This window comes from Penicillium malachiteum (assembly GCF_028827825.1).
Source record: "Penicillium malachiteum strain IBT 17515 chromosome Unknown utg000002l:1.0-8849297.0:1.0-8852440.0, whole genome shotgun sequence".
Classification (NCBI taxonomy): domain Eukaryota; kingdom Fungi; phylum Ascomycota; class Eurotiomycetes; order Eurotiales; family Aspergillaceae; genus Penicillium; species Penicillium malachiteum.
The window spans coordinates 4,366,467-4,392,634 of NW_026643095.1; the positions used below are offsets into that span (position 1 = coordinate 4,366,467).

General features: G+C 45.0%; 8 protein-coding genes across 8 annotated transcripts; 4 read left to right on the top strand and 4 right to left on the bottom strand.

Moving 5' to 3' along the window:
- Window positions 1–453: 453 nt before the first annotated feature.
- On the bottom strand, window positions 454–1,115 carry N7483_004660 (uncharacterized protein; the record flags this gene model as incomplete). The annotated part of the gene is made up of 3 exons (XM_057088097.1): window positions 454–726; window positions 808–869; window positions 1,019–1,115. 3 exons carry the CDS (start codon window positions 1,113–1,115, stop codon window positions 454–456), a joined length of 432 nt encoding a protein of 143 aa, XP_056947926.1.
- A 3,953-nt stretch (window positions 1,116–5,068) lies between these two features.
- On the bottom strand, window positions 5,069–5,305 carry N7483_004661 (uncharacterized protein; the record flags this gene model as incomplete). Its single annotated transcript, XM_057088098.1, has 1 exon — window positions 5,069–5,305. One exon carries the CDS (start codon window positions 5,303–5,305, stop codon window positions 5,069–5,071), a length of 237 nt encoding a protein of 78 aa, XP_056947927.1.
- A 390-nt stretch (window positions 5,306–5,695) lies between these two features.
- Window positions 5,696–5,983, bottom strand: N7483_004662 (uncharacterized protein; the record flags this gene model as incomplete). The annotated part of the gene is made up of 1 exon (XM_057088099.1): window positions 5,696–5,983. One exon carries the CDS (start codon window positions 5,981–5,983, stop codon window positions 5,696–5,698), a length of 288 nt encoding a protein of 95 aa, XP_056947928.1.
- Window positions 5,984–7,064: 1,081 nt separating this feature from the next.
- Window positions 7,065–10,308, top strand: N7483_004663 (tetratricopeptide repeat protein; the record flags this gene model as incomplete). The annotated part of the gene is made up of 4 exons (XM_057088100.1): window positions 7,065–7,143; window positions 7,194–7,350; window positions 7,403–8,491; window positions 8,736–10,308. The coding sequence occupies 4 exons, from the start codon at window positions 7,065–7,067 to the stop codon at window positions 10,306–10,308; spliced, it is 2,898 nt and encodes a 965-aa protein (XP_056947929.1).
- Window positions 10,309–13,256: 2,948 nt separating this feature from the next.
- Window positions 13,257–15,266, top strand: N7483_004664 (nucleic acid/nucleotide deaminase domain-containing protein; the record flags this gene model as incomplete). The annotated part of the gene is made up of 1 exon (XM_057088101.1): window positions 13,257–15,266. One exon carries the CDS (start codon window positions 13,257–13,259, stop codon window positions 15,264–15,266), a length of 2,010 nt encoding a protein of 669 aa, XP_056947930.1.
- Window positions 15,267–17,042: 1,776 nt separating this feature from the next.
- On the bottom strand, window positions 17,043–18,005 carry N7483_004665 (uncharacterized protein; the record flags this gene model as incomplete). The annotated part of the gene is made up of 1 exon (XM_057088102.1): window positions 17,043–18,005. The coding sequence occupies one exon, from the start codon at window positions 18,003–18,005 to the stop codon at window positions 17,043–17,045; it is 963 nt and encodes a 320-aa protein (XP_056947931.1).
- Window positions 18,006–19,681: 1,676 nt separating this feature from the next.
- On the top strand, window positions 19,682–21,298 carry N7483_004666 (serine hydrolase domain-containing protein; the record flags this gene model as incomplete). The annotated part of the gene is made up of 1 exon (XM_057088103.1): window positions 19,682–21,298. The coding sequence occupies one exon, from the start codon at window positions 19,682–19,684 to the stop codon at window positions 21,296–21,298; it is 1,617 nt and encodes a 538-aa protein (XP_056947932.1).
- A 3,677-nt stretch (window positions 21,299–24,975) lies between these two features.
- Window positions 24,976–25,695, top strand: N7483_004667 (ankyrin repeat domain-containing protein; the record flags this gene model as incomplete). Its single annotated transcript, XM_057088104.1, has 1 exon — window positions 24,976–25,695. The coding sequence occupies one exon, from the start codon at window positions 24,976–24,978 to the stop codon at window positions 25,693–25,695; it is 720 nt and encodes a 239-aa protein (XP_056947933.1).
- Window positions 25,696–26,168: the final 473 nt, after the last annotated feature.

The window sequence follows — 26,168 nt, forward strand, 5'->3', positions numbered from 1 at the left end:
GAGAAAGTAACTCTATTGCAGACGGCTTTGTTCGGCGTATAAAATCGAACGATATTTACCACGTCACCAGAATTGAGTTGCTCGCTTCCCAATCCCGGTAAAGGTGACTAACCTTGTTTCTTAGAAGCTTTATTACCCCACGATCACTCTTTTAGAGGTTGTCTAAGTATTATGCTACCAAATAGTAAGGTGACTGATATCGAATATAGCTAGCCGCCTGTACAATCACCAACGGTATAAACTCTAAGGTATATACTAGTTGTATATATAATTGGCTATTTCCTGACTATTCAAGTTTCTTTTGGAGGAGTTCTAGCGACTTGTCCCTTTCCATCGGCTTCACTTTAAGAATATCCTTGTAATTAACCATTTTTAATGAAATATCCTTGCTTTAACTCGTGATAATGGTATATCTATTCGGGCTTCTAGGAATGTATTCTAATAGTGGTTTAGTCAAGGAATTCGTGGAGCTTTTCGATAGGTTGTCCTTTCCCGCCACTGGAGATAAGTAAAGAAATTCGTCATCAACATTATCAAGGATATAAATCCATTTTCCTTTTCTCTCATCCCGGAGCCAACCCTGGACAAGCTGAAAAATATTGACTCTAGGGTCTCGACCCCCGGGAGTTTGATTTGATCTACGATGTCCCGAAAACTTTGCTTGAAGCGGGCTTTATTACTTATATAGACCCAGAAAACCCAGGTTAATGGGGATTCGGATCGTATCTAATAACAATATTCGATTGCAAGCTATGATTTCCTTCGAGTTGTAAGTAACAGATCATAGATAGGTAACTATACACTTACCCAACGCCACCAAGGCCAACCAGCGCTATTCTTAACCCAGGGACTGAGCGTTTGTGATGGATCTGATTAATTAGTGTATCGCGATGGACAAAATCTGGATCACGCGGAAATTAGACAGTTGATAAAGGGCTAGGCGGGGTTTCTGGTCGCTCTAGTTTGGGAAAGGATGGTTAGTCGATGGAAGTTGTCGTTTCCGGTTCCTATGCCTTACCAGGAGGATAGAATTCCGCGTGAATAGAGCCATGGTTATTCCCTATCTGGAACCTATGATTAACACCACCGAATGAGACTGATATTATGGATGCCATGATCGATAAGTCTATGTTTTGCAAATCTCGTTTAAAGCGATATTATTTAACTCTTAGCTTAAAGAGGGGTAAACAGGCAAACACTCACGTCATGATCAATCAGGTGATTATAGCGCTAAGAGTAGGGATGAGAGTGCTGTAGATCCATGTAGGGCTAGATTAATTAATAATTTTTCGTGAACGGATCGAAATGCTGTAAAAAGACGCATTAGAATTACATCTAAAGAGCATGTCATTGTCCGTGGGTTCAAACTACACATCACGTAGCCCTTTGGTTATGACTGTGAATGAGCTGGTATAGGATACCTCAATTTTTGCTGCCACCTTTTTTTGAGGACCTGGGTTTCAAAGATAGGCCACCTAGTTCCCAGGAACTGCGCAATTCAACAGTCACGTGTGGTTCCTAATACCCGCCATGCCCCAGACCTTCGGCCCAAAATCTTTTCGCCTGCTCTCTGGAGAGGGGTGAGCAGGGTGAGCAAATGGGTTCGCTCCCTGCTAGTCCCCTGCGGTCTCCCATCGCTGCCCGCTTACAGTATCCTTGCATCCGCTAATTTTCAGATTTCCATTCATAACATGACACCAATTCTTCTATCGAAGCTTGAAATAATTAAAAAGAGATGGACTGGAGTAAACCACAGATGGTCTCGCAAATGGTCACGGCCGAATTCAGTAAACGTACCTTGCCAGGGACTGTAGCTTAACCAGACAGATTCCCCCCTCCCCTTTGTTTGTTTGTTTGCAAGATCGATATTCTAGAAGCTGCTGAAGCTATACAAGTTCAATACACCATCTATTTTTATGTTGTTATTTACCCTGTATCAAAATACCGCCAAGATACGGGGTCAGGGGTAGAGTAACCGCATTAGGTATGGTGAGTTTCGAAGTAGGGTTCGAGATAGAATGTCTGTGTGTAAGTGGTGAAACTGATTTCGATCCAGGGTGTACTGTGCTTACACACAAGCTTTACAGTTTCTCTACGTATCTACGGTCTCTCGTATTGCAAGAACCCTTCTCACCATTACACCTACCCTGATGATGAAGAAACAATACTCCTGCTCCAGAATCTATGTTGATGAACCCGATCCTTGCAGACAGCAAGAGTACTGCTCCCAGGAACATTCTCTTCTATCCAAACAGCAAGGATATCGATTTTCTGGCTTCCTTACTGGTAGTATTTAAACTTTCTAATGGCCCACAAATCCATCTGATCCAGTGAAGGAGTGGTGAAGAGAGTGGTGAAGTACGCATCTCGAAACTAGAGGGCAATACACAAGAGTTCCTCACGGCGTAACCATACGAATTATCTTACTTAGGGTTATTCCGCTTCATCTAGCTCTACATTAGCCTCATATTTGGATTCAATGCCCCGCTTTGAAGAATCTTCTTCTGTATCTTTTGCTCTCCATTCTTGTGCAGTGCAACGCGCGATCCAGTACTATACCAGTATAGTTTCAGTCTCTCAGATTCAGATTAATAACAACTAATTCAGCGATTTTGTGCTAAAGGTGAGTTAAACCTTGACTATAGACTCATAAAAATTCGGAATATTGCCACCAGCCAGATACGCCATCGGACCTCGGAACAGGGTAGAATCTGTCCAACCAGCTGCTCCGTTCAAGCTCAATAAGCCTATACGATATAACTATGACGTTGTTTCTGCTTGGTTCCTCCACTTTTCATCAATAGACTGGTGTTTGTTTACTATTAAAGGCTGCACGGTCTAGGGTTCACTCTATAGGACCTGTTTCAACACGCGGAAGAATCTCCTATCTGCCTCTCAACTTTGTGACTCGAGAATATGCTCGGGAGTTTGCGATTCATTCATCCAGGACTGTGAGTCAGCAGTGAGCAACGAGCAAAATCAGACGGGCTCTGGACCCATCACGATGTCTATAAATACCTAAGGCTCTCAGTATTCCCCACTTGGCCACGTAAACCATTCTAATCAATGCCGTCGGAGGAACACCCAGCTAGGAGACAATGCCTCCCGGCTCAAAACTCTCACAAAGACGACACCATGGCGGATTCAAAGCACAGCGCCAACTCCACCGTGACTGATCCCGAGGTAAGAATTCTTCCCAAGAAGCGAGATGAAGTAAGCTGACTATTTGCAGATCTTAAAGGCTCCTCTGGGCCTCTTAGAGTCGCAGATCCGCGAGCTTTTGCACTACGACCCCAACCGAGCTAATTGCGGTGTCAAATTGCTCGATTCCTACCTGGATATGTGGGAGTTCTATGTCATCAAATCTGCAGAGATGATTCGGCTCGAAGAAGAACATCGCCGACTTCAAGAGTTTAACGATTGCTTGGTAGGCGAGTGTGATATCTTGTTGCAGTGTTTTGAGGAGCAAGGCTTGGTACTGCACGATCGAAGACAAGCCGTACGCGCCCTTCAGAATGGTGTCATCTCGGCCTTGCATGCCAGCGACCCACAGCCCTTTCCTATCTATGGGCTTGAACAAGATCCAGCGATGGTTCATGATTCAAATGGACATCCTGGACGAGACATACAAATTTGAAGTGAACGGAATATTTCTGAATACAGACGAATTCGAAATTGGCTTCCATCTTTCACACAGAGAAACTCTCCCAGACCCTAACGCTAAGGCTGTGGTGAAACAAACTAGGCTAAATTCAGCTAGATTGTAGATCCCCCTTGTACGCCAAGAAATGAAATGTAATATACATGACAAGACCAATACACCAGGGTGTGGAATCATACGTCATTGAATATGTTACTTTCCCCTTGTGCGAATGTCAACCCTCACCACTGCAGCTCCAACTACGAGACAAACGCCAACGGCACGGAATGGCCCCAAATCTCCCTTCCTCGACTCGCGAATTCATTCGTGATATGATTTTGAGCAAATCACTGACCACTGCCCAGATCGCCGATGCCGCAGGATGTAGTCCGCGTTCCATCACCACCATCCGCAGTAACCTACGGCACTTTGGCGACACCAGAGCACCCGCCATTCGAGCAGGAAGACCACGTAGCATCACCCCGCTTATGTTGGAAGCTCTCTGCGATCATCTATTGGAAAAGCCTGGTCTTTACCTGGATGAGATGGCCCTCTTTTTGTGGGACGAGTTCGGCACGTACGTGACAGCCTCCAGCATTAGGAGGGCACTGATCTCCAAAAAGTGGTCAAAGAAGGCTGCTCGACAGAAAGCGAAGGAAAGGAATCCCGATTTACGGGATTGGTACTTACGCAACCTATCCGAGTTCCACTCGTACCATCTTGTATATATCGATGAGTCGGGTTGTGATAAACGGATCGGCTTCCGGAGAACTGGTTGGTCACCCCGTGGCATTACACCAGTGCAACTGTCCAAGTTCCATCGCGATCAGCGGTACCAAATCCTCCCAGCATACTCTTAAGATGGTATTATTTTATCGTGAGTGTTCCAGGGCTCGACTGATGGGTCAGTCTTCGAGGATTTCGTTGAGGAGCTTCTGCACCATTATGGGAGATGGCCAGAGCCTAAATCTGTCCTGGTGATGGACAACGCCTCTTTTCACCACTCAGACCGGATAGAAAAGATGTGCTCCGATGCGGGAGTTAAATTATTGTATTTGCCCCCCCCTATTCACCAGACTTGAATCCTATTGAGGAATTTTTCGCTGAGCTCAAAGCATTTATCCGGAAAAATTGGGTAATCTTTGAAGACCATCCTGAATAGGGATTTGATAACTTTCTAAAGTGGTGTGTGGACTGCGTTGGCATAAGGAAAGGAAGTGTAATTGGCCACTTCTGGTATGCCGGCGTTAATATTGTTGATATGTGATTTGAATAGTTGTTTATGTACTTAGCACTACTTTTTTTATGATCTTTGAATATATATGTGTAGTATGTATAGAGGAAGATCAAGGCTGATTATCGGTATAATATGTTGATTTACGCGTTATTATGTATATGTAACTAATAATACTTTATATCTACTCTTAGTCACTTATGACTATTGATGTCTAGTTTGGCCCACTGGGCAATCTTAGAAACGAAGCGGCGCGCTATACCCACACTAATGCCCTGTTTAATGAAGAAATCTGGATCCTGATCACCGTGGATCTGCTGGAGATCCAGGCCATTTGCAAGCGCCAAGTCTCGCGCCTTGCGGATATTGCCCTTAAGAATTTCTCTACTCACCCGAGATTGCTGCCAGTCACTATACTCCTCCATAGCCATATCGTGGAGACCAGGTATTTCAAGCAGATCAGGAGTTGTAATTTTAGAGGGGCAAGTGGCAGCGTCAATCACATCAGTAAGCAGGGGTTAGGACCCTTAATTCGGGAGAACAGTGATATTAATAGGAGGACACAGCGGCCTAGATGGAGCATGATGACTTTTTTGCCTGCTGGTCCGCTTGTTCTCCTTAGCATAGAGCTGCTCACGGAGGCTATCGGGGATATCATCATACGTTTTAAGGACCCTGCCCTGCTCCATATATTTTACTAGGCTCCTTAATTGGTGTGTCCGTAACTTAAAGTGTTTTTTCCCTTTAGGATCTTACCAGTAATACTAACCTTTATGGTAATATGGTGGGCTAGGGCATTATATCTTTTGATATATATCTCGCTATACCAAGGTCTGGCCAGAAGTATCCTTGGCATCTATCAGTACGTCTCGATCTGCTAGTATCCGCTTTATTATAGATGTTTTCCCTCGTTTATCATGCTTTAAAGGTAGAGAACTGTCTTTGGTGTAGTTCAGGGAAATCTTAAGCCGGAGCTCTTTGCCAAGATGATAAAGAGTAGTCCACATAAGGAGTTGCTTTTCAATGGCAGTCCAATCCATATCCGTACTGTCAAACCGTTTGGTCAGATCGCGTTGGGATCGGTCGTTGACAAAGGCCACAACAGTCATATCGTCTGGTCTCACTCGCCGATCGCGAGTAATTTTGCCCCTGAGAATTCTATCTGCTCTAGCCTGGATTTGCGGCCAATGGAAGCTTGGTATTTGCACCAGGTTTTGCTCAGTGTCCTTGACTACGACCCGACCATTGAGCGTGACTCTCCACTCAATTAGGTATTGGATACAATCCGATGGCTGTTCACCTGCTGCCCCTCTTCCAATTCTACTATTTGTTGAAACTCTTCATAATCGGGTTGGGTCTGGGGAAACGGGGATGGGCGTTCATTCACCGATTGCTCCAGGTCTGGTGAAAGACAACCGATAGAAGCAGCCCTATGCCCGAAATAACCAGGAGTTGGGGCATATAAAGGGGTCTTATCACCTGACCGAAGGAATCTAATTTGGCAGCTATCATACTCATGGAAATCGAAACCGGGCATTTCAAAGGGGCAGAGCCTATTGAACCTGGTCGCATTATTAATTATTAGCCTAGGAAAGGATCAAGTCAGAGAGGAATTAGTATGATTTTATGGCTCACAGGATAAGCAGAGAAATAATCAGGATCATGGGTCAGCGGTCGACTCGGAGCCACGCGGGTTTCGATGGTCAGTAACGAGCGTTGTAGGCGAAAGTTGTTGGACGATGGAGAATCTACGAGGCGTGGAAAATATCGAGACCCTGGCACAGCTGCGAGGGGCTTACAGTACGTACAAAATTTACAAAGGGACTGTCTGTTGCAAGCCATGACTCTGGGGGGCATTCAGGACTCCTTTGTGCCATGGATCCTGGCCAGGGGATCCTGCTTCTATATAACTCTGCTGTCTTCTATGGCGCGAAAAGACTGGTCAAAGACCCACATGCCCCCATAGTTCCACCCTTTAGGTTAAGTCTGTATATGTTCTATCTCCTGCGATCGAAGAGGTGCAGTAAGTAAGCCATCAAGGCTCTGTCCTAAAGATAGAACTGACCACCTTATCAATGTAAGCGCCAAGGTCACATGATAGCGAGGCTGAGGGTGAATGGTATTTTATCCTCAGAGTTTGGACATTTACTCTGTCTAGAGACACACCATCAAGTGCATTCCGAATACACCATGAATTCCATCTCGTTTGACGGTGATAACTTTGGTACTCAAGTGGGAATTAATAATGGATCGATCCATCTTCCCCCAAGTAAGTCTAAGACATGGGCACTACCCAGCCAGGACTAATCCCCCTTCTAGGTCTAGAGCGACCGGAAACTCCACCACCTCCTCTCTCGACCGTCCCGTTCCGTCGCGACCCAGATTTTATTGATCGTGGATCTCTTCTCGATCAAATACAAGAAAAAGCCTCCACGCAAGGTGCTCGGATAGCACTTGTCGGCCTAGGTGGTGTAGGGTGAGTTTATTAGACTTATACTGTGCGGACATGTCCCTAATTCTTATATAAGGAAATCGCAACTTGCAATCGAATATTGCCATCGAGTTCGAGATCAATCGCCCAACACATGGGTTTTGTGGTTTCACGCGAGCAATGCAACTCGCTTCGAGCAGAGTTGCCGGGAGATTGCCGACCGAGCCAGGATACCAGGTCGCCAGGATCCGAAGGCAAATATTTTCAAGCTGGTCCACTATTGGCTAAATGATGCCAAGACTGGAAAGTGGGTCCTTGTCCTCGATAATCTCGATGACGACGAGTTTCTCCATACCATGTCTTCAACACAGTCTAGCCTGGTGAATGATCACAGTTTTGTATCTGAACGACCGATCTGGTCTTATTTCTGTCAGAACTCAACGGGCTGCGTTGTGATAACAAGTCGGAGTAGACAAGTGGCTTTGAGAACCGTGGAAGACTATGACATCATTCCGGTTGAACCAATGAACGAACCCCACGCAATCTCGCTCTTCGAAAAAAAGGTCGGCACGCAATCTGACCTCTCCTCAATCATTCAGTTAGCTACAGCTCTAGAGTTTATGCCGCTTGCGATTGTGCAGGCGGCGGCCTTTATCAAGCAAAGAGCACCACGAGACTCAGTCGCACAATATTTGGAAAGGTTTCAGAAAAGCGATAACCAAAAAATCAATCTTCTTGATTATGAAGGGGGCCAACTTCGCAGGGACCGAGAAGCCAAGAATGCTATCCTTGTAACATGGCAGATATCATTTGAGGATATTCAGGAAAGAAGGCCATCAGCAGCAGGTCTCTTATCTCTGATGAGCTTCTTTGATAGACAAGGGATCCCCAACATTCTCCTACAGGAAGACCAAGCTACAAAAGAAAAGAATAAAGAGAGCGGTAGAAGTGATGCAAGTGACACAGAAGATGAAATAAACGCATACAGCGACATCGACAAGTTGGAGAACGATATATTATTACTCAGAGACTATTCGTTGATTTCCGTCACCTCAGATCCAGCGAATTTTGAGATGCATCGATTGGTCCAACTAGGAATGCAGAAATGGCTTCAAGCTCAAGACCGTTTAGAGCACTGGAAGGAAGTTTTTATCCGAAGGCTAGATAGACATTACCCCGAAGGAAGGTTTGAGAATTGGAAGGAGTGTCAATTGCTATTTCCCCATGTCCAGTGTGCTATGATACAGCAGCCAGTTGCAAAAGCATCAATGGAAAAGTGGGCATCACTGCTTCACAAAGCAGCATCATTTGCGTGGACGAGGGGGGAACTTTGTTGATAGTAGAAAGATGGGGAAGGAAGCAATGAAAACAAGGAACGACCTATTTGGGGGGAGGAACGAGAAAACACTGAGAGCTTCTAATACGCTTAGTTTAGCGTATAGTCTGGGAGGGGAATGGAAGAAAGCCGAAGACCTCCAGCTGCAGGTGATGGAGACTCGCAAGGAGATGCTTGGGCCAGAGCATCCCGACACTCTGACCAGCATGGCCAACCTAGCATCAACCTACCGGAATCAGGGACGATGGAAGGAAGCCGAAGATCTCCAGCTGCAGGTGATGGAGACTCGCAAGGAGGTGCTTGGGCCAGAGCATCCCTCTGCTCTGACCAGCATGGGCGACCTAGCATCGACCTACCAGAATCAGGGGCGATGGAAGGAAGCCGAGGACCTCCAGCTGCAGGTGATGGAGACTAGCAAGGAGATACTTGGGCTAGAGCATCTCTTTACTCTGACCAGCATGGCCAACCTAGCATCAATCTACCGGAATCAGGGACGATGGAAGGAAGCCGAAGACCTCGAGGTGCAGGTGATGGAGATTAGCAAGGAGATACTTGGGCTAGAGCATCCCGACACTTTGACCAGCATGGGCAACCTAGCATCGACCTACTGGAATCAGGGACGATGGAAGGAAGCCGAAGACCTCCAGCTGCAGGTGATGGAGACTTGCAAGGAGATACTTGGGCTAGAGCATCCCGACACTCTGACCAGCACGGCCAACCTAGCATCGACCTACCAGAATCAGGGGCGATGGAAGGAAGCCGGGGACCTCGAGGTGCAGGTGATGGAGACTTGCAAAAAGGTGCTTGGGCCAGAGCATCCCGACACTCTAACCATCATGGCCAACCTGGCATCAACCTACCGGAATCAGGGGCGATGGAAGGAAGCCGAAGACCTCCAGCTGCAGGTGATGGAGACTCGCAAGGAGATGCTTGGGCCAGAGCATCCCAACACTCTGACCAGCATAGCCAACCTAGCATTAACCTACCGGAATCAGGGGCGATGGAAGGAAGCCGAAGATCTCCAGCTGCAGGTGATGGAGACTCGCAAGGAGGTGCTTAGGCCAGAGCATCCCTCTACTCTAACTAGCATAGCCAACCTAGCATTAACCTACCAGAATCAGGGGCGATGGAAGGAAGCCGAAGACCTCCAGCTGCAGGTGATGGAGACTAGCAAGGAGATACTTGGGTTAGAGCATCCCTCTACTCTGACCAGCATGGCCAACCTAGCATCGACCTACTGGAATCAGGGGCGATGGAAGGAAGCCGAGGACCTCGAGGTGCAGGTGATGGAGACTCGCAAGGAGATGCTTGGGCCAGAGCATCCCGACACTTTGACCAGCATGGTCAACCTAGCATTCACACTAAGATCTCTGAGCGAAAATGAAACTGCATTGGAAATGATGGCCAAGTATGCTGAATCTAGCAGCCAAATATTAGGCCCTAATCATCCATACACCTTATCATCAATGTCCACTTGGAAAGAGTGGCAGAGCTCAGATGAAACTTCGCCCTTCGAGTCTGCTGAATCGCAAATTATAACATCATTGGAGGAAAAGACCGAAGCTACAACCAGAGCGTCTTACATTGGCGGTGTCTCCCAGCGGCAAATTCTACTTTCATTGCTTACCCTAGCCCTTGGCTTTGTATATGTACTGACCAAGGGTTAGAAGACATACTTGGATGGCCTGGTTGAATGAAATGAGAGATAATTTCCATTCTATTTCTTTTCATATTTTCGAATCAGATTCATGCTCCAAAAAATATTACTTTAATACATCATACTGTAACATACTGGAAGCATCCAAATTGATTTTTGGATTGGAAGGTTCCAGAAGCTATGCCTTTGCTGTGAAGAAAGAAACGATGTATTTTCGGTTTGTTTCGTACATTACGCCAAGAGTGACTGGTTATAAAACTTGTATTTGAACTAACTATAATCGGCATAGTACGTTTCACCATAGGGTTCCAGAAACAACTTGTGCATGTTTGGCATGGAAGCCAATTTCGAATTCTTCTGTACTAAACAGAAGCCTGCGAAGTTTCTCTTTCCATCCCAGTTAGTCACCAGTGTTGATGAGTTCAGTTGTTTGAATGAAAAGATTTCTCAATGTACCGCTGCCAAGAAGCTCTTAATTATATTTCTTTAGCTAGGGGCGGTATCTAGGCAGATTTACAGTGTGTATCTAACAAATTCTAAAATCAACTCCCAAAACTTATTTTTGGCGTGGACTGTCGTTTTCAATTACTTCGTAACCCCTCGTGGAGCCGTTAGAAATTCATCCTTCTTTTTATTTCGTTTTGGCTGTACATAATGTATTAAGGACTGTTTCTTTATCTATCCGACACCTACTGACGAATCTAGAGTGAAGCCTTGTCCCTTTCTTGGGTGGCTATAGTGCCCTCATCACGACTTGATTTCTTTTTTAAATTATGTACGGTGATAATAGAGGATAGAATCCTTGAGACCCCGCAAAAAAACTTTCTTTCATCCGCAACAAATAAGAGATTTCTTTTGCGTTTTGTATACATACAGTATACATGTAAAAAGAAAAAGAGAATCAAAGAAAACATCAGAAAACCTCGTATACACTATTGAGCTTTCACATTGATTGTCTATACCCCAACACTAAGCCCTATCACTCCGGCTTCGCCCCCCTCAATGGAGCCTTGTTTCCAATCACTGATGATGCCGGTCAGTCTCGATCGAGATGAGTGCAGAGCATGATCAAAGAACTGAAGATAAGATAGCTGCTCATCGTGGTGACGCTGGAGCTTTTCTCTCTCAATTGTTAGATGCAGTCTCGCTTTTTCCAAAGACTGATTTGCGCGAGCTTGCTCTTTGCAGTCAACATGCTTCGACACACAAGATTCCCACAGGCGTCGATATATGCCCAGAATACGAGCCGCTTGGAAAGCGAGCTTTGGGTCCTTACGATCGAGCCCCGCTAGTGCTTCAAGGGCGGGTCGCAAAGGCTCATTCGCGAGAGATTCCTTCGATGCCAAATCAGCCTATGATTGTTAGTCGTGAATATCCGGGTCGGAAAATTGACCGACATACCATATGATCGAATGGTTGTGGGGCAGGTTGAAGCTCGATGGTGTCTTCTTGACTCGGTGTCTTTCCCGGGCCATGACCTTCTTTCCCGTCGCTTTTCGACATTTCCCTTGGACTCTCCATGTCTCACCGATTTTATGTGAATATGTTCGATGGATGTTCTGGTTTCCAATCGATATTTGCTCTTTTATATCAGATCTCATGGCGAACAGCGATTTAAATGATGTCCTTCGAGCCCCCAGTGGACTTGACTTCTTCTAATCACTCACAACTCATGTCAACTTTGACTCACAAGGCTGTTCAGGCTCAACAAATATTGGTGATATCACTCATAATGTGATCTTGTTAGAGAGTAAACTCAGTGGACCCTCATACTCGGAGGCTGGATTTTTATGAGTTCCAGGACTGTCAATCTCTCACTTGTACAGCCCTCGTTGTCAACCTCTAACGTTGAGATACTAACCAGACGCACTTTTCATTCAACTTAGAACAAACACCATCGCGACTGCACAAAAGTTGTCAGCCAATAGATAACGTGGATAAACGTAGCAATATGTCTAAAATCAATCTTCCAGCATCGGCACTGGGTACTTAGTTCACCAACTCTAGAGAGTAAATCTCGTCAATTCTGTCTGTTGAATATTTTATGCCACTACAACCCTCGATCATTCGATAAATATATATCCGTCGCTTTGGGAGCTTACAGTACGTCCCGAAACTGGTGCAACAGCCCTCACTCTTTAAGTAATTATTTAGCCCCACTGCCAAGAAACCTTAGTCTACATTGGGAGCTATTCCAAGTTGCCCGTATATTTCGTCGTAAATAAATTACATGATAATTTCAAGTCTGTATTAGCTTGTAAATAAAATTTACGCGGCACCTCTATGCCCCTTGCCCGAAGCAGCTTTTCTCGGGAAACGCTTTTGACAATCAATCATCAGTGGTCTAACCATAGATGGCTCGAAAAATGGCTTCACAGCAAAGGGTTTCTCGTGAGGCATTCTTACGCTGACTATCTTTAATATTCGTCTTAGAGAAGTTACAGTAGCCCTATCAATATTGAGGTTAGCGGGGTCTCAAACATCGACGAACACGAGAGGTACGTGAGATGATAAATACTGTATACCGTGCCGTGTAGTTCATACTGTTATTCCCAAAATTGCGTTCGCCAATACAACAAATAACTAGTTCTTACCCGCCAAACTTTTAATTCTCAACAAAATGTATAGACTATTCAGTGTAAGTTAATTATATAGCATGTTCCGAAACTGGTGACACCACCTTTTTCGGGTTCTTACTGCGAAAATGCGCTAGTCCATAGCGAGTTTTTCCAGAGTATCCTTGTCGGTGGGGCTTGTATTGTATCGTATACAGAATAGTTAGCGGGGTGTATTCACTTACACATTTGATACGTTTGATACCTTAATTTCCACTTCAGAGCTAGCGTGCGCCAACCTCTTCCCTGTCTCCATCTAGTGGAGTTGGGAGACCGATAGTGTTTCTCCAGAGATCGAGCTGAACGGTTTTCTACTACCATCATATTTAACATATCCTGCAAGATGTCAGCCATATTCGGGTTTGATAACACAACCTTCCTCTCTCTGGCCTCTCTTCTTTCTGTATCTCAAGGACCACAGGAAATCGCGGAATATACTACTATTAACAAGGTTCCAGATCATGATGAATGGGATTTCGAAACTGAAAATGATTCAACAATAATGCACCAGCTCTCAGGCTCTACATCAAAAGACCAGGTGCTAGCGAAATTCCTTGATCATATTGCCGAAACATTTTCCCAGGAGAAATCCATCCCACGCCATGAACGACGGCGGTCTAAAGCGACAATCAACGGAGCCATCCATGTAACGGCATCAGGTCTAGTCTTCGATCACGGCGACCCGATTGTTTATGTTGCGAAAAATGGTATTGGAAGCGACTCAGAGGAAGACAGCAAGAGAACGAAGATAGACGAAGAATTGGCAAACAGTCTGACGAAATGGATGAGGATCATCGCATCCACCATGAAGCGACCAGCCATCGACAAAGATGAGATGTGGACGAAACTCATCAGCTACTACAAGCAACGTCTGCATATCTACGTATCTCATATCAAAGGTTCATCTAAAGATGACCTCGCTGCTGCCTTCAATACGAAACCGGATGGAATTGTTTTAGCAAAAGAGCTGCATGGATTGTCTGCACAATACAAGGTTGATAGCATACCCTCGGAGGTTTTGAAGCGCATGATATCTATTGCCTACCAGCTACGTCCTGTGGCTGCACCTGATGAACTGACGTCTCATGTTGGAAGGATTCAACGCTCTGTATGCTTTCTAGGGCGCCTGAGATCTGCATATGAGACATTTAAGGAGACTGCCATCGAGCTTCAAAAATCCTTCAAAACTATAACCATCTCTTGTCTCCCTCCACCCGATGCCAGATGGCTGAAGAAGAGCCATTTGATTCAACAAGTTCAAGAGCTGGTGAAAATGGAACAAGTTCCACGGCCGCAAAAACGCCATCTTGACAAGCTGCGGGGTCGCCCGACCGATTTATTGACTATCTGCCATGCTGAGGTTCAGATTCTTCTAAAATTCGAATGTTCCTTTTCCACCAGCACAGATCCTTTCCCATATATCGGGTGTAGTAAAATGTCATGTTGGCTATGCTACCAGCTCCTTACTCACTACAAGGATAAGAGGACGGATACTCGAGGATACTACCAAACACGCGGTTCCCATGGCACGGTCTACCCATTTTGGCATATTGCACTTTGCAGCGATCCAGTTCCTCATCCTGGCGTTCATTTCAACCTCTCTGTTGCTCTCCAAGATATCCAGGCCTTAATGCAGCAGCAGCTCAAGGGTGTCCTTCGCACTCAACGACCGAGACAAGCAGAATCCTCGGCGAATGTGACAGTTGCCGGAGGAGCACTGAAGCAAAGCGCACTTACAAGAATGAGAGAAGCAGAGTCCTGGACAACGCCAGGTGGTACGGAAAGCGAGTTTGGTTGCTTGAAAGAATTTGCGTGCTCTAGGCAATGTATTCGGTTTCCGGCCACTGGAGAGCCTGCTCATTATCAAATGATTGATTTTTACCGCTGTCCTACCGACTACCCAGGCACAGAGCCTGTGACCTTTTGCATTCCTGACTTCAGCACTTACTGGGGGAAATCCAATTTCGACCGCGCCCACCGATGGATATCGATCAAGGACCAAGACCTAGCCGAACTTAATGGGGATTATCTTTTCTACTGGTGCCGAAAAGATGATCTTCCGCCAAACAAGTACCTGATGAACCTTTTGCGGATCGACTCTGTCCCATTTGAGGAATACTTTTGGTATGGTGATGTATTCATCACAAAGTTTCATGAAGACGGAGGCTCATTCAGATTTGATTGCGAGGACGTGCCTGATGCATTTTTAAGCCTCGGGCACTTTATTGAAACCATGATTCGCTTGGAATGGGACCGTAAAACTCCAGAAGATGAGATTCGCAGGTGGCAGTATTTTGATACTAAGCAGGAAAAAAGAAATGCCGACAAGCAGGTCATACTGGAGCGAATGTAAGACTGACTCGTGAATGACAAAATACCCATACTTCATTTCGCGCATTTAACACATTGCCTTTTACTTTAGGACTTTGACAGAGCGGAGTATACTGGAAATGTTTCCAGGTATGTTAGAATACTTGGCAGTTACATCTTGCGATGATGGAGCGGTAGTGGATGTGTCTTTTCGGGACAGCCAGGTTGATTCAGGAAAAACGGAGATAACAAGGCTATGCCATAAGACTGCTCTGCAGCAAAGAGGCTGGAAAGGATTCTCGTCGAATGACCTATAATTTCTATGTGCATTGTCATGGCTAGTTGATTTGATTATTTCAATACCGTGGACCCTCAGTAATGTCGTTAAACACAAATCTTGTAATACAACATAGGAGCGAGCTGCATATCTGACGATACAGAAACATCAATCTTCCGAAGAAGCTGTTGTCACATGATCTAGCGTTTTTTTGGCAACCCAGGCCAGAGAAATAATCGAAGAGTGTAGGTAGTGATACCAGTTTCGGGACGTACTGTAAACAAGTTGAGTGATGTGCCTCTCGATATAAGAAAATTACTGTCATTGATTATAGGAGGAATGCCTCCGGTTCTATTAAAGACAGTAAGCAAGTAATCAAGTCACTATTTGCAGGTCGGGTGCCAAGTAAGCCCCCCAGGCCGACTTGGACATAGGACCGGAAGGGAAGTGACAGGCCACCGGATTCTCGAGGGACTCCCAAGCTCTAGTGTTTGGCTTGTTTGGCTTGTTTCCATTTCCATGGAAAATTCTAGTTCCTTGAATGGCCAATATAGTTACGAGACGAGACACCGTATTTTAATAAAAGTAAATCACGGTATCGAGACTGGTACGGGAATATTGTTATTCCAAATTAGGTCCTAACATGGTCTATTGTTTCTTGGCAGTGGGGCCAAATAATCCCTGAAAGAGTGTAGGCGGTTGCACCAGTTTCGGGACGTACTGTATCAACACTACGCTATCCGGTGCACTTGGAAATGCTCAGGAATGCAACCATAGGAGGGGCCAAGTAGATGTGGTCGAGTAGAGAGCAGAAAGGGACGTCCACGTTCCGAGTGTATAGTCCAAATTCCTACTCCGTTGCGCCCACTGAAAGCCATAGGTACCCATACCCATAGATTGGCGCACAGACGGAAGAACTCATTATTAGGCGCGAGTTGGACCCACATGGACTTCACCAATCGGTGACATCCGCTGCCAAGGTTCGCAAAACTGGGCACGACCATCAACTGAGCATGGCATCGGTGACTCTACGTTATCAATAACGATCACCGAGTGGTGAAGCAACATGAGTCATCAACAGATAGACGGTGGTCTACATTCAACATGCTTGCACATATTCTCAATTCAAGGAGCCACATCAATGACATTATTTCCCAACAACCAGGGCGCTTTCAGTTGCGTAGATCGACGGTAGCATGCAATGAACAGTCTTACAGTATCAACTCCAAGATTGAAGTGGTCTATCAACATGTATCTCATTCTTGATACATGAAGGCTAGTGTAAATCAGATTATCTCACAATTACCTTCATGGCCTGGCAAGTCAACAAATATGGGCTCAGAAAACCAACAAGATATGTTTGGATGATTAGATTAGCGTTTCGACGACAGCAAATAATTTAATTGGATCTAAAGAGACAAAATCGAATATCGGAGCGAATACGAAATATGAACAAGATGACCAAGCCCTCTTACTAGCTGATGGTGCAAACAATATATCCCTTGGTACATGTAATAAGTTGGGAAAAACAAAGTAAATGCTCTAACGTCCCTCTTGGCCACATTTTTGTTGGGTGACCGATTCGTCACTGAATGGGAAATCTCCAACCAGTCGAAATGAATTTCCCGCTGCATATTTGGGTTGAAAGTGCGTAGTCAATTCGGAACAGGATATGGCCACCGAATATCCAATGGCCACCCCTCTGGGGTGATTCGACCACGATAGCCAGTGTCGAACACAGGACTCGCTGGATCCAGAGTGGCCACGTAAAAATTCCGGCCCCCCACGTTTTCCGTGTGTCAAGTAGTGGGCGTTCAGATTGTCACGTCGCTGAAACTTTCGATAGCAATAAGGTACCCAGCAGGCATAGGGCTTTACTCCGAGATGAACCATAGAGTGTCGCTCGAGGGCTTTCCGGCGTTTGAAGCGGCTACGACAGCCTGTAAAAGTGCAAGCAAACGGTTTGTGGGGAATCCCATCATGAGTCAGCTCGTGCGTATTCCTCGAAGCACCAGACATGGTGCAGTCGTTATCAAGCGAGCTTTGAGTAACCGACGGGGATTCATAAACCCACACACTGCATCCGCATTGGGCTTGAGCATTGCATCCTTGAAGGATGCTGCAACAGTGAAGGCCCGAGCTGGAGTAGGCTCCAAATACGTGAGGCATATGGCCGAAACACTCTGGAGGCAGATGGGGCACGACCGGCCCTAGTGGTGGATGGCAGTGTTGTGCACTCCAGTCTGGGCAGGGTAAGACGCCTAGTCTACCTTGTTCGCAGTCCCTGGGAAGCGAACTGCTCATGTTCCAAGAACAGGGACCATCTAGATTGCGTCTTTCGTCCGATGTTGGATATCCGCTGAGTGGAAATGTCTCTACGGCAGGAAAACTGAATTCGGTACCTTCCACCGATGCTGGACTAGCATTGTCGGTCAAGAGAGTATTTCGTTGCGGTCCGATATCCTCCTGCTCGCATGTCTCGTTAGGCGATGGTGTAACTGCCATTGTGGGTCCATCTCCAGCTTGCACTGAATTCAGAATCCGCTGCATATTTCATTTAAATGATGTCAAACGAGCGATGTCAATAAGTGACAAGTGATATCGACCCCCAGTTAGATAAATTTCGAAAGGAGTTGATAGCAGTGGCTTGAATGGAGAAATAATCAATAGAATGCTGTATTAATATTGCATATGACAGCAAGAATTCTAGTTTGGAATAGTTTTTTGGTGTCTTTGATGAACAAGCACAGGGTTATTTGTCCTAAGCGTTGTCGCTTGGTATTTCACACGCGACCATCGTTTGACCGCTGGGTGCAATGGCGTGGCCTTTCTTGTTGTATAAAGGACGTTGATTCAGCGGTGGAAGAACGCCATGTGTAGACTTTCACGTCAGGTATATCAAGACAGCCATAAATATCTTAAAGTGACATTACCCTGTTTCAACATATTGGCATGCTTCAACAATGTTTGTTGAAGTTTTACAGATCTTTGCTCCAAAGGACATCCATGTTGTCAAGATGAAAGGTTACATACATTAGCATTTTTGCTTATCTGGAAAAGCGGTTGGCTTTATCTCCGATGCTGTCATAGAGTTTAGGTCATGCACCCTTGCAAGGACCGTTTCCACCTCACCGTCCAACAAAAGCCAACCAAGCCGATAGTGTTTACCAAAGCCTGGCTTCCAGCAGTAGTTTCATCAACAACGATCTTAGAGACTTGTCACGGCCTATCATGGCCCATTGCCGCTCCTGTTGTTAAATTGCCTCCCTAGCACCGCTATAGCTTAATTTTAAATGAGACGGACAGCAAGTACAGTGGATTTCGAAAACAGATTACCCCCCAGATATATATTTTACTCTCCCGGAGACCCAGTTTGGCGCCTAGTCCAGATCGCCCTGGTTCTAGATTCTCCCATAGCCAATGATATGGGGTCATGCCTTAGGAAAAGGGATCCACCTAGCCAGAATTGGCTTAACGCAGTCCTAGTGGAGCGCTGGGAAAGAAAGTGTGTGTTTCTGGGGGGGTAATCTGTTTTCGAAATCCACTGTATTGACCGTTGGCTCGCTTTATTCTTTACATGTATAATTCTAAATAGAACTTGGAAATATAAAAATATTTTTAATATTTAAAAAGAGTCTTAGGGATGTTATCTATGAGAAAGACTATAATATTCTTTATTCTTTAGCACTTATAACGCGCTTAACAATAATAATAAAAAGATCTTAAATGGAATTAAAGCAACAAAGGACTAAGGAGATAGTGCAAGAAAAGATAATAGAGAAGGTGTGGAGAATATGTAATACAGTACCATAACAAAGAAAACCTTTCGAAGTGGGTCCGTAACATCCCGATTAGGCGAAGATTTTCTTAAAAGTGCAGCTCACCTGCTTCCTGTCGCAGTACGTCTTGTACAGTATCTAGAACCGACTATACGTAGATTTTCTTATTTGCCACGCCTGTGAGTTTCTCCTATTGATTACTTAAGCTACAGCATAATTCAAGGCCCGATAAATTACCATATGACAAATGAGCGAATACACCAACCTTCTCCCCTTTGACAAGACTTAACCCCTATAAGTGCCCGCTAACTCGTATTTTTTCTCTGGTCAGCTGACCTTCATAAAGGTCTGCTGAACGAAGGTGACTTGAAAATCGAAACGCTCGTAATCAAAACTCCAAGCATGTGGAAAATTCTGTCCTCGCTTTTGGTCGCCCAAAGCGTCATCATTCCTCACGGCAATGAGTCCTCTTCTGTGATATCTCGTCTTCAAAATTTGAAACCGACTTTAGACCACATCCGACAAATCTCAGGAACAGCAGGGACATCGATCGGCGTGGTTCATCATGGCCAAATCATTCATAAGGACAACCTGGGATATCGTGACGTTGCGGCTGAAATTGTGCCCGACTCGCAGACACTGTATGGTCTAGGATCCCTCACAAAATCGCTCACTGCTATTGGAATTGCAAATATGGTTCATGAAGGTCTTCTTTCATGGGACACACCTGTGAAGGATGTACTTCAGGATTTTGCGCACAAAGACCCATGTGTTGCAAAATTGACAACTGTCGTTGATTTGTTGGCCCACCGTACTGGTCTGGCTGGTGATATCTCCCTTACCTTCCAGGGTGACGGAAAGGCCCTTTTACCCGCAGATCAACTATTACCCACATTCAATCAAAATGACCGAGTGGTTCCTTTTCGAAGTGAATGGGTCTACAATAGTTGGGGGTATTCGATTGCCGGTCTCATTATCGAAAAGCTCTCGGGCGAGTCTTTGGGTTCCTATCTGCAAAAGCATGTGTATAATGCATTTGCCATGGGAAATACCACAACACAGTTTTCCTCTCTTCACAGCAATAATGTAGCCGAACCGTATGCAACCGACTCAAATGCGACACCAGTGCATCTACCGAGTGCGATGATCTTCGAAAATTCTCTCTTTGAGGCTGCCGCGGGAGCTTACTCTACAGTGGATGATATGCTCAATTATTCAACGGCTCTGCTTGAAGCTTATAAAAATGTCCATACTTCAGATAAGCTCCAAAACCTATTCTCCAGCCATATCCCCGTGTTGGGGCCCTCTTTTCGGGAACGTGCGTACGCAATGGGGTGGATACGCACACAACTCCCAGGAGCGCTCGGCATAATGGGCGAGAATTTCGACATAATCGGCGAAGCAGAACAGCTTCCTGAACTTGGACGAGGATCGCCATCGATGCTTTGTCTATACCACCAGGGTTCAACAGCAGGGTATTATAGCAACATTGCGTTATTCCCAGAGACGCAGTCTGCTATTGTTGTCCTCGCCAACTCAATTTCACTCACTGATCTTCCGGACACAATATCGCAGAGTATCGCGCAGGTGCTGTTTGACTTTGTGGAGCCCATTGACTTTGTTGCGTTCACGAAAAAGACAAGTGCCAAGCTCATTAGCCAGTATGAGCAACAAGCGGCACTCATTGCAACACAGCGGCGCTCAGGCACACGAGACCTTCCTCTTGAGAGTTTTGCGGGGCGGTACTGGAATAGCCTTAAAAATTTTGTCTTGGAAATTCGTGTAGGAGCTAAGAACGACGCGCTGGAGCTTTTATTCCAGAGCTATGAAAGCCAATTGTATCATTTACGCCATTTATACGAACATACGTTCGAGTGGTCTCTATCACTAGATGAGGAGGCTAAAAGGGGCAGGTATCACATCACGGATGCTGATTACTTTCTCATTCATTTTAGCTCGCATCAAAAATTGGTTAGTGGGTTGGTTTGGGCAAATTATTCATTTGAGAAAAGTGCATGAAATATCGTGTACAAGAATACAAGTTGTACCGTCTGGCAGGGCCTTGTTGACTCGAGCCATTTAGTTGTAGAGCCTGGCTATCGACATTTGGAAGGGGACAAGTTTGGTGGCCTGAAAGAAAATTGATCGGAGAATCCTCCTGATTAAGGGACAATTTGCGATTGTGACGTTGAAGTTGGAAAGTACGAATTTAAAGCCGTGAGTTATTCATGACTCAATTCTTACTGTACCATCTTGGTATCAGCCTTGTAGATCTAAATAAATATTTAAGAAGTGCCAATATTTGTACCCGAGAGTATTGACTCGTTGCCAACTGAAAGTGTTGATTATAGTACTTCAGTCTTCTACTCTAGTAACAGTTAGCTAAACAATATGGATGTGCAATAGTTATTCCTCAATTCCGACGCAGTGCGCCTGTCTTAATAGTCTATGCTCAGCTAAGCTCACACGATCCACTGGGTCTAAAGTGTTGTTCAATCGATTGACTTGAGACTTCGGTGAATCTGATTATAAACTATGCCAGTGTTCGCAAAATATGGTCATGTTGTTGAAGCATAAGAAACTGACATGGACAAACAAGTGGACCCCTGATGCTTCTGCGATCTCTAGATACTTTTCGATTCTGATGATCTTAGTGGAATTTGACGCTTTAGTCGAGCATATTTTTCAGTGCGTTTTGGTGTTTTTTTTCCTGAACGCTACATATCTACATACAATTTAATTGAACATTCCCAGCAATAATCTAGTATATATCTGCTAATAATTATCTATAGGTCAATTAGGTCCGTCCCTTACTATGTTTCTACTCTCGCCTGAATGAATCATAGCTAACCTATTATGTGATCAATCATAGACTGCGATTACATACGAGAAGAGGGGGGGGGGCCAGAAATTATCAAATATATCACATCCCACAAGTATACTGTATCTATTCACCTGCAGGATTACATTTTCTTTTAGCAGAAATCTTTCCAAGGAAATTTTACATATGTCGTCCACCTCAGTCCGCGCTGTTATAGATAGCTTGTCTCATAATTTTAGAGACTAAGTGGCCACTTGCCATTCCCTTGGCGGTTGTGCATTCCTGTTTCCTCCATGGAATATTACTTAGCTTCGCGACCACGCCACCATCTTTCACTCAATACTATACACACTATCCCTGAATTTTAGGTATTTCAATTGCCATAAGACTGTGTCAATCCTTTCTTATTCTTAGTTGGGCTGTACTATGTGATCTTATTTTCGTCTTTGATGCTGCCTATATACCTGTAACTCCTGTATATGCCTAGATGGCCTAATCGATTATTGATTGCAAGGAAGCGTGTGGATGGGGATATAATGGGTTACTTACGCTTGGCTGATGTACTCTGTGATGGAGTATGGAGTATTTAAACAATTATAATGTATTCTATTTAAGGACTCTTAGCTATGAAAAATCTTTTTCTAATATTGTAAGGATGTTGGTTACTTTAAATCACCAGGATTCAAGTTTGGAAACGATTGTAGTGCTTGAGTATACATATAGCTGAATCTGATTATTACTTTGCCTGTGACTAAAGATAATTCAGATAACTAGTTACAATGGCCAGTTCACCCAAGCATCCTTTGCTACCAAGCCCGTTCGCCTCGCAAGCACAACCCGAGTATTGCCGACCTTCCGATTGACCACAACGCTTCATATTGTAGAGAAAGGGCTTGCTAAGTATTCTGGCGACGGAAGGTAAATGAAGTCGGTCCATCAACTACTACGGCTTGCATACCATAGTTAGGCCCTGTGAAACGTGTGTTCACAATTCTAGCTCGGTGGAACGGATGCTGGTCATGTTCCACAGCAAGTGAGTTCAAGACTTGGATAAAGTGAAACACAGCCAAGTTAATCTGTCCATTCCTTTCCAGCTGTTTGGCGGTTTTGTCGGCCAACGATCGAATCGCCCTCTGGGTTGATGTATGCAGCGCAGATATTTCGCATTCATCAGAGGGGTCACTAGATTGATATTAATATTAACTGGTTCTGTGGAGGAAGCGGGGAAATTGTATATCGTCGCTGCTTTTTGAACAAACTTCAAGGCCTGGTGGAAAATATCAAGCTGTTCATTTGGCTGTTCCACGGATACAAAGAAAGCATCTTGACTCGGTTGATCAGAGCATGTTTTTTCATCCAGAATTGTTTGGTCTTCAGCGGATAGACGTCGCAATTTAAGACAGACCATAGAGCAGTTACCAATCAGGGCTATGATATCCTTTATGATGTTCTTGCCTAGATGGTCCCACTTGTTCAGTTTAGCGAGCTCGAAGAGCAAAATGAGTTCTCTTAGGGTATCATGAAGCTGGGAATATATTTCGTCTTGAAGCAGGTCCTCAACAATGCCTTTTGCTTCTTAGCACGACGTAGCGCTGCAGCATGATCGAGGGAGAAAATTGTCGTGGTGAATTCTGTATCTTCTCTTGTTGCTGCATGTGGAATTGTTCCATTGACCCCAATCTAGATGAATGGTGAGAAATCGAAATCCATTGGAGTGATGATTGAAATGAATTTTTAGGGTCAGGAACTGTAGAAATAACGCTCTGTTTAACTAGAGAAGGAAAAGAAGAGCGAGTCGGAGGTGGGATGTAAGGTCAGATATACAACTGAAAAGTGGATCCTTGGCTATATTGAGTCACGCGAATAGAATATTGGTAAGTAATCGACTCCTGGGATCCACTGCAGGCCCCGGTTAACTTATTAGGGCCGGAGAGACTTGCTTGGAAATATTTACTCAACCATCGTGATGGAATCGATGCACAATCGATTGGCGTTGTTGAAGAGCTGTTTTGAATATGCACACGAGTTGAAAGCTCTGAAAACACTGGGTATAGTGAGGTTCTTGGGTCCCGAGTATTCTGTAGAAGATGCATAGTAGCTCCTAGGATCTGTGATCCGGCGCTAATTAATGGGCTGTCCGGGCCATAATCATGGACGAACCTCGAATTGGGAATCTCATATCAAAAGCCTTGGTGTAAATCGCCTGTCGGTCTCCATTCTAAAGTCCTACACCAAGACTCAGCTCCCAGGAACAGAGCGTGTCAGCAGCATTCCAAATATCAGACCCAGCCAATCTTTCTTTTGAAAGAAAACGCAATTATATCGCATGTCTTGAGCCCTTTGGAGTATGGTGAGGATTCCTTTCTTTACTCATTTTAACGATGTATATTCCGACCAGGCCTCATTCTGATTCCAGAAACGGTGTGGTGTACTGTGTTCACACACAAGCTTTACAGTTTCTCTACGTATCGACGGTCTCTCGAATTGCAAGAACCCTTGTCACTATAACACCTACCCCGATGATGAAGAAAAAAAATAATCATGCTGCAGAATCCATGTTGATGAACCCGATCCTTACAGATAGCTTGCAAGAGTACTGCTCCCAGGATCCAAAATCTAATCTCGCTCCCGGGAGCAGTCTCTTCTATCCGAATAGCAAGGTCATCGATTTTCTGGCTTCCTTACTGGTAGTATTTAAACTTGCTAATAGCCCACAAATCCATCTGATCCAGCCTTTCTTCAGAAGCCTAGACAGATATTCCAGACTTATCGTATGTGCCTATTCTGATATATGTACATGATCTACATTCGAGTACCGATACTATATACTGTCCATATCTCTCACGCCAATTATCGCTCTATGCTAAACACCACAATGTGTGCTTGGTGCGGACCATCACTTCAGTCAAGCTGGCATGAAGCTGGTGTAAACCAGATGAAAGCAAGTCTTTCGACCCCGCTCGTGCGTGGGACCCAGCAACAAATCCCATTATCAGTTGATATATTACTGCGAGATGGGACCTACGACCTAACTGCTCAGAACGAGACTCTTCACATTGGCCTGTCGATCGCGATTGCTTCTGACAATATTATGTTTGTGGAAAAGCTTCTTCACCATCCTCAGATCAATCTTTATGATACATCTTGCTCAACAAAGAGCCCAGTGGCTATAGCGCTTGAATATCAAAGATATAACACTCTTCGTCTGCTCTTGGATTATTACCAGATTGATCTAAACACCAGAGACAGCCAAGGCCAAGCACCACTACATCTAGCGGTCATTTACGATGATCCGATAGCCGTCCGAATCTTACTGGAACATCCGAGGGTTGACATCAACTATCTCACCGCCGCGGGGGATAGCCCTCTGCTACTTGCAGCCAAGACTTTCGACGGAAACAGGGCCAGGAGTCAGATTCTGCATGATATCGTGTCCATGCCTAACGTTTTGCTAGACCAGCGAGACCGGATGGGATGTTCAGCGCTCTGGCATACAGTGAACACAAGCAACATTCCGCTTATAATGATGCTATACCAAGACCCACGGACTGAGGTTGGCATGGCAGATAGAGAGGGTATCACACCATATGTTTGAGCTGTATAAAAAGAAATGTTACATTGTCAGACTCTTTCACCGGCTTGATATATATAGAGCCTGCTAGTTAAATAGGGGTAGATTGAGTATTAAGTAGCGTTGGAAGCTGATGCTTCCGCATCAAGCCCTTATCCAAGGTTAGAACTATCTTGGTGGAGGTTAGTTTATACAGCGACTTGGCACCTTATAATGATTTGCTATCTAGAAAGGCACTACACTGTATCAATACCATTATGTTGAAAATATTTGAAGTTCAGACCAGAGATCTTACATGACAGGGAGCTTACCCGTATTATCCAAGTAGAGCGAAGTCAAAAGGAAAGTCCCTTCTAGATACGTACAGTATCCGTATCCGCCTGTAAAGTCCACAGGACTGAGTGGCCAGCTTGTCAATTCTCAGCAAAGGCGGCAGATGCCAAAGTGAAGCCCCCGTAAACCTTTCCGTGCCAGCCGCCAAGAATGTTTTTCGGCCT